Genomic DNA, 15,183 nt, shown 5'->3' with positions numbered 1-15,183 from the left:
AAAAGATTATAAAATAAGAGATCTTATAAACGTCTTGTCGCGAAGATATCCCTTATCTAGCAACTTGAAAATTGAGTTTATAAAGTTAAGTTTGCCAATTGTGCAATCGCGTTTTCGTTCCCCTCAATTCTATCTTTAAGGGTCTCATCTTATCATAGAACACAAAACCGTGGAATATCACTGCAAAATCACTTTTAATAAAACATTTTCATAATTAAAAAAAACCACAGGATTGACTTATATCTTTGGCCTAGTGTTTTGATAGTGGAGACATAGTCAATTGACAATTTAAGCGACTTTAGGTCGCAATTTCTTTGGTCGATAGCTCGTTATACAGCATGCGGAAATCCTCGCACACGTGTTAATGACCAATGAAAATGGCCGGTCGATTTAAAACAAGCGACTTGAGAAGCCTCAGTTGAGTACGGGAGTATGGAAAAGTAAGGACTATTGACCACCGCGTGCGGGCCCTAACGACTAATGTAAACGGCCGTATGGCATGCGTGAACAGGATTTTTTTGGCACAAAACAAAATTAAATACGTTCGAAAAACCCTTTTGTCAGTCGAGTAATAATATATTAAAACAAGTATTACTGCAGTGAAAATCTACGGTTACAATACTTATTTTTCCCGGATTATCATTACTAGAAAGTTGTTTTTTTTCCGTCGATCAATCTCACAGATCAGCCAAAGCGTCTGAAGTTTTAATTTATTCATTACTTTGAAATATTCTTGAAGTTCAATGTATTATCACCAATCTGTAAATTCGAAGGGAAAAAACAATCGACCTTGAGATGACATTGTATCTATGCAGAAGACACGGAGGAGCTGAAATTAAGTCGCGCGAACTTAAAATAGACATTATGAATTTTAATGAATTTATTTTAATATCTTTATGTACGAAGAAAATACTGACTTATACATAATATTAATATTTTACATTATAATATAATTAAACATGTAAGTAATATTTTTTTTGTTTATTAGAGAAGGGGCAACGCGGAGATGTTCATCGACGCCCATGGACATCTGAAATCCAGAGGAACCGCAGATGGGTTGCCGGCTTTTGAATTTTATTGTGAACGTGTATTATATACGTGTAAATATCTGAGAGGAGGAACGATTTGTAATTATACTTTAACTTAAAATTGGCCAGAAAAATACAATCGTTGTTTGATTTATTGTAAAGAAATAATTAATCGTAAACTTTAACAAATTAGAATCTAAAGAGAAATAATAAAGTTTCAAAGGAGAATTTGGCAAGAGGTTTACCGCTTTCGTATTTACGAAATCCGTAAATTTTGCCACAAAATGGTAATAACAGAACTGTCAACCTGTTTACGGTTTCGGTTCCGGCAGCAAAATGTTGCCAGCGTACCAAATAACCTGTTCGCAACTGTTAAATTGGAAATATTTTTTCAGTTATTAAAAACTAGCTGTGCCCGCAACTACGTCCGTGTGAAATACTGTCTTAGAAAAGCATTTTATTTATCTAGGCTAATTATTTTATTTAAACTTTTAAGCATTACAACAATACATATTAAACTTTATCATCAGCATAGCGTCCTACTGAGGGGCTCGTAGCCTAGCTCTAATTAGGCCATAACCAACCACGCTTGCCTGGTGCGGGTTGGTTGACATTGCACATATATTTGCATCTCTTCTTAGATACGTGCAGGTTGCATCACGATGTTTTCCTTCACCGTTTAAACGTCGGATAAATTAACATATGCTAAACGAAAAACACATCAGTATATAGCGGGATTCGAACACAGAACCTGCAGATTGCAACCACTGAGCCAATTAACCTTATAAAACGAGTACGGAACAATATAAATGACAGTAGTAACTAGCCACTGCCAGTTCTTTTCATTACGTGTAACGTCTGAAAGATTGCTAGAAATTTTTAATTTAATTTTACTTTAAATGATCTCATTTCTTTTCAAAGAAGCGACGTATAATTTATTTATCTTACTTATATTTCAAATGCGAATGTTCGGATGTATGGATGTTTGTTATTGTATCTGAAGAACGGCCGCATGGATCTCACTGGAATTTGGCATAGATGTAGAACATAGTCTGGAAGAACACGTAGGCTACTTATTAAGTTTTTTTTTAATTCAGTGTAGACGGAGTAGCGGGCGACAGCTAGTAATAAAATAAAATATACGTTTTGTTTGAGAACAATACGTATAAATAAGGATAAAAATGTTGTATTCAAGCAAATAAATATCCGATTTTTATGAAAGCATAAAGAGTTTAGAGATCGTAAACGGAACAGTTCTCCGCATACAAGTCTCGGGGAAAAATAAACATAATTGTAGACCTAGAATAGACATGAATGGCATTTTTTTACAATAAAGATGGGTGATAGATGTTTTGTTATAACTTTATTGTCTTTACTCAAACAGTAGTATACAGATATCTGATAATTTATTCCCATAAATCACTTAAATAATATAGATACTAGCTGGCAAACGCGTCTCGGTATGCGCGGAATTAAAAAAAAACATTTTATAAGTTGCCTATGTGTTCTTCACAATATGCCAAATTTCAGCAAGATCCATGCAGCCGTTCCGGATATACGTTCAAGCTAACATCCATCCACGCATCGTAACATTCGCATTTATAATAAACATTAGTAAGAAGTAAGATATTTACAAAATCCTATATTTCTTTTAACTGTAACATGTAACATGTTGAGTAGATATTTGAGATCGGATGTAATTCTAATCCCGAATATGTTCCTTTTCCACTAGCATCCAGACAATTGATTTATCTATCAATCATGCTGCAGACATTGGCAGGCAAAGGCCGTTGTAAAAAGTTATAAATGATATTCCCAGAGGTTATTTAACGTCTGACACAATATTACAACCTAAAGATATTTGGATAAGATAAAACGCGACAGATCCGGAGATGGCTTGACTTTGACTCTTTTTATTAATAATTAAATATTAAATTAATATTAATAAATCCTAACCTAACTTTATTATAATATATATTTAGAATTTAGATAAATATATTACATAACATTTTATATGTTAAACCTAGTCATTGTTATATACAACTATAAATCATGAACAGATTACAAAAGAACCTTCAACAAAGCACACGATTATACGAACGAATACAAAGCGTTAAAGAAATATGCGACGTATATTACTATTAGTCCAAATTGATGTAACTCAACCCAACTAAATTTGCAAAGAATACGCGGATAGTAAAGGAGGATTTATGATCGTTGGAGCTTACACTTATTTGGTTATTTTTACAGACTTCTCTTGAAATGTTAGCTTAATCAATCTTTACGCCACGGGTTGAGAGCTGTGTTACTTCGAAAGGTATTAAATCCGCTATAGAAACCCTTTTAAATAGTTACATTTCGTATACAGCAAAGGAATAACAAAACTAAACACATCAAAAAAGTTACCGATCGCAAAAGTCGATGATGTTGTCAAAATGTAATTTAACAAGTAAAGATTTGTTATATACATAATTAAGGAAATAAAATCACCTTTTTACAAGTTTTTTTTTATATAACAAAGACATACAATATTACATTATATATAATATTTGATAGAAATACATTTTTAAAACATAATATTTTTTTATTTTAATGTGTAAAATTTATTTATTTTCGAAATCGCCAGGATAGATGTCTAAGATAACCACCAAAGTTAATTATAAAAAAAATCTTTATTTCATAATAAAAATGATTACAATGTCGCCTTGGCTAGATTAAGCTGTATTTAAGGAGCCAATGATGGAAGTCGTTTTATTCCATCTAACAAAACAAATGAATGTAATAAACAAGCAATTACAACCGTTTTCAAGAAATAAAAAGTATAAAGGGTAAAAGTTAATTAGTAACTAACCGTAAAATATCTAGAGTATTTTGATGTAGTTTTCAAAGCTTTAGTTAGAGTAAAAAGAATTCTAAAATAAAACCAATAGAAACGTCTATTTCAAACCAAAAAAAAATCGCGAAATCTAAATTTATTCGTTCTGTTAATCCCTTAGCTGTTATATCTCCGCAAAACAACAACTAAAATATGTCAGAGTTACATAATAATTTATTTTTTTCTACTACACTGGACATCTGTTGCATTATTTGAATGTTACAACTTACCACAAAACTTCACGGATTGTGTACAAGTTGTTATCGTTTGCGAAACTAGTAAGTCGTAAGTCGAACGCCCGCATCGCGTAAATAGTTCCCGAAACGACTTTTACGACACACACGGGAATATTCGTTGGTGAATTCTTTGCACGCGGCGACTATTTTTAAGTTACATGTTAACGAACACACATTATAATATAAATCTCAATAGCTTTAATTTTATAGCGTCGGTGGCTAAGGGGTTTAAGCACTTGACTTGCAATCTGCAGGTCCTACGTTCGAATCCCGCCATGTACCAATGTTTTCTTCGATTTTTGATTTACGTATGTATGTACATTTATCCGACATTCTTACGGTGAAGGAGAACATCGTAATGCAACCTGCACATACGAGTATCTGAGAAGAAATTCGAATATATGTGTGAAGACAACCAACCCGCACTGGGCCAGTCTAGTTGACTATAGCCTAGTCACCACTAACATAGGGTAGGCTCCTTACTTAGAGATAAACTTGCGTCACTGTTATTTCATCATAAATGTTTGTGGAATGTATAATTAATATGTAGATTTTATTTCCCTGAATCTTAATCTTGATTAGATTAAAAAACCATAATTTTTACATATCTATTTTGTTTCCATGTTTCAAAGCATTGTATTCAAAGTATTAAGAATCAATACAGAATGATTTTTTTGCAAACCTATGTTTTTATTATCTCACATGTAACCTATTAGCCACCTGCCCTTTTCCCTAAGAAGGGTCGGCATAGTACGTACTCCTCCATACATCTCTATCAGCCGTCATAACTGAGTCCACTCCTTTCTTACGCATATCCTGCAGTAAATAACAATTGACTCATGCATAAATAAGACATACATATCCATTGTAGAGGTACACTGGCAGTTGTTGTTCATAATAAAACCTATAATATATCGTCCTTTTGTCATAACATTACCTAAGATTCACTCATTCAAAATAGAAGCTGGTAAAGAGACAAAATATGTATGTTTAATATTAAATTTACTTAGATTTCAGTATATTGTAGAAAATTAAAATTAAAAAAATTAAAAAACACCGTAGTATTTAATTGCTTTGTCATAAACGATTAATATTTGTCATTATTTTTTTTTTATTAATATCTTTATTTAAATGTGCAGTAATTCTATGTTATAAAGTTTTGTATCGGAATTTCAACAAAATAATAAATAATATAAAATATTTTTGATATAATAAAAAAATAATAATATAAATATTTAAAAAGTTCAAAAATATTTTTATATAAAATTCATCGCAATTACTCACTCAGTTGGTTTTTAATCTCGATATTATCCTTTAATATCCACTAATCACGTCTCAACTTTTATATTTTCACGTTCAATTTAAGTTTTACAAACTATTGTAAAGTTATTCATAACTTTTAATAAATCAAGTTAAATCTCACTTAAATACTTTTCAGAACGCATGTTAACGAAAACACTTTTTTTCTAATAAACTAAGTTAATAGTATTCGAAATTTATAAACACTGAAAAATCAAATAGCGCTAAACACGGAACACAGAACCGCGTATTACGAACCCTTAGAGTAAACTGAAGAGTAAGTGCCACCCTAATACGCATGCGTCAGGGACGTACTCCAAACATAAGTTCGGAAAGTAATATGTGATCATTGCTCAATCATAAATTGCCTAGTTTTACCTGTGCTCAATATCACTTGAAATATTTAATTTATACTAGCTGTCGCCCGCCACTACGTCCGCGCGTAATTTAAAAAAAAACAATTATTATTAACCTATATTCTTTCGGAGCATGTTCTACATCTATGCCACGTTTCGAGATCCATTCAGACGTTTATATAGGAAAAGGAAGTTTTCCCGGTAATTATTTGATTTTTGCTCACCTTTTAAACCTTCCATAGACCTCCACGAATATTTCAAGACCAAGATAAGATAAATCCGTTCAACCTCTCTCAAGTTTTAGCGAAACTAACGAACATCAATTGATTTTTTTTTATATACTCGTATGTAAAAAGATTTATTAATCTAATTTGTCTGACAATTTCATGTCTTAAACGTTTTATGCAAAAACATGACTATTTGAGACTGACAAAAGTTTAATCCATTTAGGCATAGTAAAAACCGCGATCTGCGTATACTTTCTAAATTCCAATATCCTATATATTTTATTTAAAATTCTGAAGGCTTAACATAAATGTTGTGCTAAATTAGATTTCGGTCTGACCTTAATTAGGTAAATGCAGGAAGTAAGAAAAAGCTGTAACAAGTTTGGATTCGAGATATGTTATCGAAAGAAAGTTTACGTTATTAATTGCGGTTACAGTATTTTATTAGGCTTTGATATTTAACTGGTCATTCGGGTTTTTGAATATAAATTGAACTTTTCTCCAAATCAATACTGACAACTAGATCTACATTGTATATGCGTATTACAGCCGTGTTTCATAATATTCAATTAAGTCCAGACTAAGTTACATAGAACTTATTTATGAAATAAAGTTTTTGTTGACATTGTACAATCTCGAAATAAGCTATGAAAAGCAAATTTTAACAGGAAGGATTTTACTTCAGATAATTTATTTAGTTAATTATCTACTACTTTACTTGGATATTGTAAAACAGGCCCTTTAGTACAGCTTTAAGAACATACAAACATGAAAAATTTGAATTCATACTACGAGAGTTTTTTTTTATTTTGTGCAGCGAGGGTGATAAGGGATTATGCGGGGTTTCATGAAGACACCAATTAGTGACTATTGTGTAGCTTATTTTTTGTGTTGGCCTTTTCTCAGTTAAACGTTTTTTTATCCTTATGAAGCAGATAGAAACAACTGCTATTCATTTAATTAGGTTGAGTTAGTTGCTTTAGAAATAAAACATGATTCTAAATGATCCTCATGTAACAAATCCGCATTACAAACATTAATTTTTGTAGGCAAATAATTGTAGGAAAATATAATAACTGTAGACAGGATCGTCTCAAACGGAAATATCAATATAATTTTCAATCATTTATATGCAAATGAAAAATCTCTACATACAAATGATCGTAAAGGTGCACATAATTCAAGTTTGAAACTTCGCAACTCAGACGCAGTCGGCATATCCCGACGAGACGGTGTTTTGTTTAAATTCCCAGCTATTATTTGACTTATCTTTATCATAGCCTGAAATAATAATCATATTTCAATGTATCAATACAATCAAAATGAAATTTAAATTCAATCTTTCTGCGTATAGTTGACAATACTACTGACCATTTACAATTCTATGGTAATTCTTTAATTAAAAGTGTCTGTTAAAGCCAATATACAAGGACTGCTTCAAACAATCCCTACCCACAAGTGAACGACGCAAGGAGACCAGCAGTTGTCATTTATCATACAGGTACCGTACTTTGTAATCTTCGGTCCGTCCCATGAAGCCGACACGCTCTACATAAGGTAATCGGTGCATGTCGACCATTAATTATAGCAACATGGTTTTATAATTGATACAATATTTACCGCTCGTGATGGCAAAGGTAACGTAGGAAGGGCATAGACTGGAGGGCAGGCCAACAAAGACGATAGCGATACACGCATTTTTAAAACATCGAAAGGTCTATTTGAAGAAATCATTTCTGGAACAAAAATTATCTTGGTATTACACTATGACACACGGACGTATGGAGGCATATGTAAATTAAACGTATCGCACGGGAACCGCCCACATTTCCATCTTCCAGATTGTGTTCTACATCTGTACCAAATTTCATCGCGATCGATGCAATCGTTTTGGACATTCCTTCTAACAAACATCGGATGGATGGATTTCATCCATGCAACCAAACATTCTCTTTTACAAAAAATGATACGTGGAAATCTGTATATTATTTATATGAAAAAATTTTTATTAAAAAGTGACGGTCGCTTTAACACAGACTGGACATTCAACAAAATGTTTTTTGTCTTCTACAATATATTTCAGGAAATAATAAAAATAGACAAAAAAAATAATGAGCGTAAATAAACCAGTCAGAATAAAGTTAACTGTACTTAACTACCATACTCATTTTTTTTTCAATTAATAAAAAACCAAAAGCAAAATTGCTCCTAGTCTTTCTGTAATATAATAAACTAGGTGATAAAAAAATACATACCTGGATAAATTCTTTCCAAATAGGTATCTGAACTTGAAAAATTGCATCTTACATTAGGATAATAACTTTCAATTTCTTCCCAAAGTTTGATAATATCTTTATTCTTTTCACCTTCAACGAAAATGAAATGTTTGTCACCGGTATCGAGATAAAATCCTGTTAAGTAATGTTCTTTCGAGCGAATTCTTTGATTCAACTCTTCAATATTCTCTAAAACATCATACGCTACTTTCGCGCTTTTAGCTAACGCATAAAGACGAGAAAAATATTTCAATAAATTTATTTCACATCCAACTAAACCAACTGATAGTTGAAGCATCATTTGCGAATTAAGTACAATATTCGGTTGAAAACCGAACTTGTTCTTTTGCATAGAGCATATGTCATTGATATAATTCGTGCAATCACTTTTTAAATTCAAAATCTCAGTCTGTTCAGGGTACAAAGAGAATTCACCAGATATGACTTTATTTGATCCTTTAGACAATTCTCGGACATCAATACGAGTGCCTGCTATAAGAATATCTTCTTCATTATTAATATTCAGAGAACTGGTAGGTGTACCACTTGTTTGTGTACTAAATAAATTTTGAATATTTTCCTTCTTTGGAGTTTTTCTTAATCCGCGCAACTAAAGTAAAAATAATTTAACATTAAAACGATCATAATATTAGCACACGCCATTAGGTTTAGTTGATTTACAAGAAAGGTTAATAATGCATATCAATAATCTGCTATTATCCTAATTAAATATATTTTTAAATCTTTGTTATTTTATTATTCATTACTGCGTAAATATATTAAAACAAATTTTTATCCCAGGTATAAAGAGGAATCATTTGATTGTTTGTTTGCTTTGAATTGGCTCAAAAACTTATGTATTCATAAGTTTTTGAGCCAATTGCCAAATGCCAATCTATTGATTTGAAAAATTATACGCGGGCGAAGTCACAGGAATTGCTAGTCTAATAATAAAACAATTCAATAAAATACCCCTACAAACTATTAATGTTCAAAGTGATATGGCTGAAAAACTTCGTACCAATGAGAAAATATTGATAAAAACAATAGGATAATCAAGAAAAAGGCGACTAATGATTGCAATATGGAATATTTGCTTACCTGTACATCAAAGTCATTATCCATTAATGCATTAAATACATCAAATACTAATGTTTTTTCAATCGGTACAACGTGGCTATCATTAAATTGAACTTTGGTTTCAGTCGTCACATTTTGCAACACAGAGTCATGTTCTATTTTTCCCACTTTCCAATGTGCATATATTTGATAAATACTGGATGGAAATATTAAATGTTATTTATACCTTTGTTTGTAATTTTGGCCAACTTTAAGGAGTTGTTAGTTATGCCAGTGTTAAGTGTTGTAAGTAATCCTGGTCAGTTCGTCTAGTGTTCGAAATCATATGTAAAATAACTAATATTAATAAATGCTTATGTTTGGATGGATGTATGTTTGTTTGAAGGTAACGGATCTCCCTGAATTTTGGAATTGAAATAGAACGTAGCCTGGAAGAACACGTAGGCTACTTATCAAGTTTTTTTTAATTCGAGCGGATGGAGTCGCGGGCGACAACTATATTGTATAATTTATTCAAGAAATTTACAAGAAACAATAGGTTGAAAATTTATACATAAGGTACTAATGTTCTCTAATTTAGATTTTAATGGGAACTTTGAGAAGGGATTATTCATAGAGAAGCATTAAATTTAAGAACCTACAGCAGCGTAGAAAAATTGAAAGATGAAAGGAAGACATTTTAAATACATATAGGTGTTGTTTTTTAATTTACCCGGCTTTTTGAAATTCATCTATAGGTATATTCTCTATGTTTTGAATATTAACAAACATAATAGGTAAATCGTCCTGTGCCGGCAAATTGCTTGCACTAACTACAGCCAAAATGCGACCGTGCAGCGTCGAACGATGTCCGACTTCGAGAAATCGATTTAATTTTCCAGACCCTGCAATATTGAGAATTAATTATTGCTCAATTTCTCAAGAAATCACTCAACGATTTATATAGCAATTAATTATACCAAGTGAAATGGGATTAAATATTTATAAGTCTTATGTTTTCACGTCTTTCTATTGATCTTTCTTATCGTCTTTCTATATATCCCATACAAAACCTTTTTCTTATTTGTTTTTCATACATATGTGAATTGCTGTACATAAAAATCTTATTAGATTTTTTAGTTATCTCTTTAGTTCTTATTTTTAAAATTGTTGGTATGTTACCTGCAAGAATGACTTCTCCGCTTATTTTCAGTTTATAACTTTCCGATTCAGGCATAGATTTTTTTCCTTTATCTTTATGATTCGACAATTCACCACTACCACCAATGTTATTGAACTGTAGGTTGGATGTTAGCATTGTTTCTCTTATGAATCCTAAGATTGCGTCTTGATGTCGAACATCTGAACACATGGTTAACATTTTTTAATGATATTTACAACTAGCTGTCGCCCGCGACTCCGTTCGCGTGGATATATAAAAAAACTTAATGAGTGTAGCCCACCCATCCATCCATTTACATCACATCCATCTAAACATTCGCATTTATATTATTAGTAAGTTAAATAAAAAGCAGCTCTTCAAGGCATAAATTCGAAAAAAAATATGAATAAATAGTATCCTATGTCCGTCTCCTGGCTCTAAGCTACCTACTCACCAATTTTCAGTCATATCGGCAAAGCCGTTCTTGAGTTATAAATAGTGTAACTGACACGACTTTCCTTTGTATATATGATACATATAAGATAAATATAAGATGTAGAAAAACATATTCTCTAACTCATTTTATTATGCAAAAGGTGTTGGTCTATTTTAACTAATAATTCCAGGATTTCTAATCAACATCTTAGTTTTACGGTGTGAAAGTTATGCTGTGGGCATATTTAATTTTAAGTCCCGAAAAACTAGTGCCTTAAGAATTAATATATAATTTTTATTTACGCTTATTACGTTAGAGTAACTTTGTAAAATAAATTCGAACCTGACACTAATAACGGAGTATCAAATGCTCCATCAAAACACGACGCTGGAATATATTTAATAACATTTTTCCAAATCAAATTTATAATCGACTTAATAACACCCTCGTCTTCATTTTCTACTACTTTGCCAAAATATCGAAGCTCGCCAAACTCTAAGGGTGGAATTAATATTAAAAAATCCTTGTCATTTCTTGCGCTACGAAAAAAAGACATTTATTTACGTGTAAAGTTAATTATTAAAATATTTATTTTGTATAGAACTTACTTGGTGCCTAATGACCCAGTTCCGACAGTTGGTATTATAACAATCTCAAGATGACGGAATTCTTCAACTTTAACTGGCAACTTGTGTCGTATCATGAATACCATCCAATGCTTATTAAAGAATTGCCAAGTTCTAACCCAACCATATTTGTTCCCACACCATATCTTTCATGAAATTAAAACAATGTTGTCAGAAAATATGTACAAGTAATTTCATCATATACCTCCCCATTTTAGGTCCCCACCAGATGTTCGAATCCTATCCAATGTAAGAAACCCCAGGCCTTAGTCAACAACGGTGGCCTACTGCGGATTGGTTGACTCTTTCTCTGCAGCTTGCTTCATCAAAATTATTTAAAACCAACTTATGGGATTTGAATTTAAACTTATAAAACTATTGAAAGTTAAATATTAAAAGTGCTAGTAATTTTAATTGTTTAAATGCATAAACACATTTCGATGGCTCCTACGTAGACTTGCGTAGCCTTAAGTAACAGACACAATTTTGTGATCTACTCCCTGTTTTTTTAAAACTATTATAAATTTCTAAATCTTTTTTTGAACCCTACATTTCGGTTGTCTATTGTACGTTTACTTTTAATACATCGTAATCAATAGTATTAATGTTTTTAAGTTTCGTCTTGTGTTCCAAATATACGATAGTTTACTTAGTAGCCATGAAATTGTATAGATTACAAACTTTCTATACATTTAAAATAACTTCAATAATACGTAAATGTAAGATAAAGTTACATACTTTACCAGCATTCGACCACATTAGAACATCTAGGTCATACGTATAGCCTTGATATAAGGTGTAGTGAAGCCTTAGGCCTTGGTTACATGGCCCTAATTCCGTCCAGTCCGCACTTAAGTTATCATTCTGAGAATTTTCTTCATTTAGAACAACTTCTACCGCAAATGTTAGAGTGAAACAACTATCCAACATATCAAATAGAAACTAATGTTTGTCGAAATATCAAAATTACTGTTTGAAGATTTATAGGTAAATGGGCTTTCTATTCGTGTCTGAAAACAACTTTGAAATTAAATTAGTTGTATTAAAAATTCACGAGAATATATTTCGACTTTTGATATCACAATAACACAAAATCATAGACAATTGTTATTATTTATAACCGTACTTCAAACTTCAACGTTCTTCACACAATAATGACGTCTATAAAGAGAAAGACTATAAACCGTGGTATTCCTCCTATTTGATTTTCGCCATTATGGCGCTAACGGTCGTGGTCAGTGTCGGTGGTGAGGATTTGAAATAATAACAGGAGTAGAATAAAATAACACTAACTATGGGGATGATGCAAAAGCTGTCATTGGCAAGCAACGACTTATCTAAATGATAGAGATTAGTGGTCCGTAAAAAGTAAATAAATACATTATAAAAGTACAAGTAAAAATGAAACATGTATAGACCGGCTGGCTATCTAAACCGGTAGGCATAAGTCAAACTAAATTGTGATAGCTCACTAGCGCCCCTCTTTCACCGTCAAAAAATGTCATAAGATCGGGTGTTGTACTGTAGCTGTCATGTCAATTTCTATGTCTAACCGTGGATTTCCAAGACCAAAATCTCTGTATAAAACATTTCGTCATCCCCGTCTTTCATCTTTTACAAAACAGACAGAACAAAGTATCCTAACAGTGGTAGACCCCGCTTTAACATCTTCGCACGAATCGGCCCGGCTCGCCCGGTGAAATACCACGACCACACAGAAGATAGGCGTGAAGTGGAAGCAATTCCGCGTTTCGTCTGATGAGTGTGCATCCCGGAGGCCTAATTTAGTCCTCTTTCCCTTCCCACCCTTTTTCTTAGAAGGAAGGGATGGGAAGTGGAAGGGATGGGAAGTGGAAGTGGACTTTCCGGATGAGAGGATGCATGGGAAGGGAAAATATTTTCTTTCTGTGCATCCTCTCCTTCGTCGATTAAAGGTAGGCAACGCATATGCAATTGCGTATGTCCATGGGCAACGGTCACTTCGCTATTTCAGCGATTTCGGGTGGCCGATTGCTCGTTTGCCACCTTTTGATATAAAAAAAAAAATCCTAAATGGGGATTTTTCCTACAGGAAGTAACTTTTGTATATATTCTGGCCCTATGGCAGCGTCTCAGCGGTTCTGAGGGACTACAAAAAATGCATTCGCTCCGAAGCGATTCTATAAGGAATTTGAAAAACATATAAAACTGACGCGCAACAATCACTGACTTATCGAAAGTTCTATACATTTTTCAAGTTCGTTACGGAGTCGCTTCGGCGCGAATGCACTTTTTCTAGCCCCGCAGATCTCTTTGTTTGACGATGCTACGGCAACTTGTAACATAATTTTGATATAACGTCTTTCGCTACTGCTAACCTTATCCAGCACGAAAACATGAACACATCGCCATTTAACATACCTGTTTAGTCTACAAGAGTTCACAAGCCACAAGAATGTAAGAGTACTTACAAAAAACTATTTATCGATATCTAGTTATCGGACATAACATTGGTTAAGCTTCGGACACATTTCTAATGCAATCTCGTAGAGTCTTGGAGCATTGTCCTCTCTGTTACCCGTGAAACGACCTTGAGAGTTTTGATACTTTAACGAAGAGCTACGTCTAGAGATGTGTTAAGAAAATTGGTTTTATTACAAACTAACTGAACCCATGCTTTGCTATACCAAAGTAAAACAAAATCAAAATCCTTATTAATATTATAAATGCGAAAGTAACTCTGACTGTCTGTCTGTCCTTTCACGCAATAAGTACGGGGTACTTTGTATCAGAATATGTGAGCTTTATGTGAATGTTTTATTAGTTTAATACGTATTGTTATTATGTATGTAGTATAAGTGATAGTAAAATTAGCCTTAAAAAAGAGAGTTTTTCACGCGAACGAAGTGGCGAGCAGTTGGTTCATAAGTCTTATTCTTATGTTTTTTTTGTGTGGTAATAACGTTTCTGTTCTGTTCTGTTGCATATACTAAAATAACATTTTTTACTATTTTTGTCTGTCTGTCTGTTTGTTCCGCCTAATATGTAAAATGGCTGACCGATTTTGACGGGACTTTTATTGGCACGTAGCTGATGTAATAAGAAGTAACTTGGGCTAGGTTTATTTTAGAAAAATAAATTAATGTTGCAATTTCCAAGTACTATTCAGTACCGGGCGCAACCCAAAGACAGAATAATACGCGGCCGGAATCGTGGCCACAGTTAGTACATAATAAAAATAATATTTATTTTAATTTAAGTATATGAAATACAGGAAAAGATAAATAACAGAAGGCAATGAAGCCATTACTTTATCGATGAATGATTTCTTTATCTAGCCGTGTAATTATAGTCACTAAAATTCAGTCGTTGAATCAGAAAGAAAAGTATAATAAAAACGTGAAAACCTCTTGGGCATACCTCTACAATTATAACAATCTAACTCGAGCCTACATAAAGAAAAAGCTTTAATTATAAACTCTTTTATCTTCCATTCGACCTATTAAATCCTTTGAATTTAAAAAAACGGACTGGGTTAAAAGCAGTCGTTGAATAACAATATATATTTGTCAGAGAGGAATGCGCTCGCTTCGCAAGTCCGTTTCTCTAAAATCAAAGATTTTA

At 32.6% G+C, this 15,183-nt stretch overlaps 2 protein-coding genes across 2 annotated transcripts in view; both read right to left on the bottom strand.

The window, feature by feature from the left end:
- Positions 1-15,183, bottom strand: part of LOC106122239 (alkaline phosphatase) — a 53,264-nt gene that overhangs the window by 8,950 nt on the left and 29,131 nt on the right. The gene's annotated exons all lie outside the window — the stretch shown is intronic.
- LOC106122237 (uncharacterized) lies at positions 7,099-12,656 on the bottom strand. The gene is made up of 9 exons (XM_013318149.1): positions 12,319-12,656; positions 11,563-11,726; positions 11,297-11,493; positions 10,539-10,718; positions 10,090-10,261; positions 9,399-9,573; positions 8,277-8,907; positions 7,642-7,757; positions 7,099-7,302 (listed from the first exon to the last, which is right to left on the bottom strand). The coding sequence occupies exons 1-9, from the start codon at positions 12,508-12,510 to the stop codon at positions 7,144-7,146; spliced, it is 1,986 nt and encodes a 661-aa protein (XP_013173603.1). The 5' UTR covers positions 12,511-12,656; the 3' UTR covers positions 7,099-7,143.

This window comes from Papilio xuthus, unplaced genomic scaffold (assembly GCF_000836235.2).
Source record: "Papilio xuthus unplaced genomic scaffold, Pxut_1.1 DF826933.1, whole genome shotgun sequence".
Lineage (NCBI taxonomy): Eukaryota > Metazoa > Arthropoda > Insecta > Lepidoptera > Papilionidae > Papilio > Papilio xuthus.
This window is presented reverse-complemented; position numbering and strand designations above follow the sequence as displayed.

What these genes read in the sequence shown, in the direction of transcription:
- LOC106122237 (XM_013318149.1), bottom strand. Translation starts at nt 12,510, where the DNA reads ATGTTGGATAGTTGTTTCACTCTAACATTTGCGGTAGAAGTTGTTCTA. An exon ending in ACTGGGTCATTAGGCACCAA is followed by an intron (nt 11,494 to 11,562) that starts GTAAGTTCTATA and finishes TTTTTTTCGTAG; the next exon opens with CGCAAGAAATGACAAGGATT. An exon ending in TACTCCGTTATTAGTGTCAG is followed by an intron (nt 10,719 to 11,296) that starts GTTCGAATTTAT and finishes CCATGTGTTCAG; the next exon opens with ATGTTCGACATCAAGACGCA.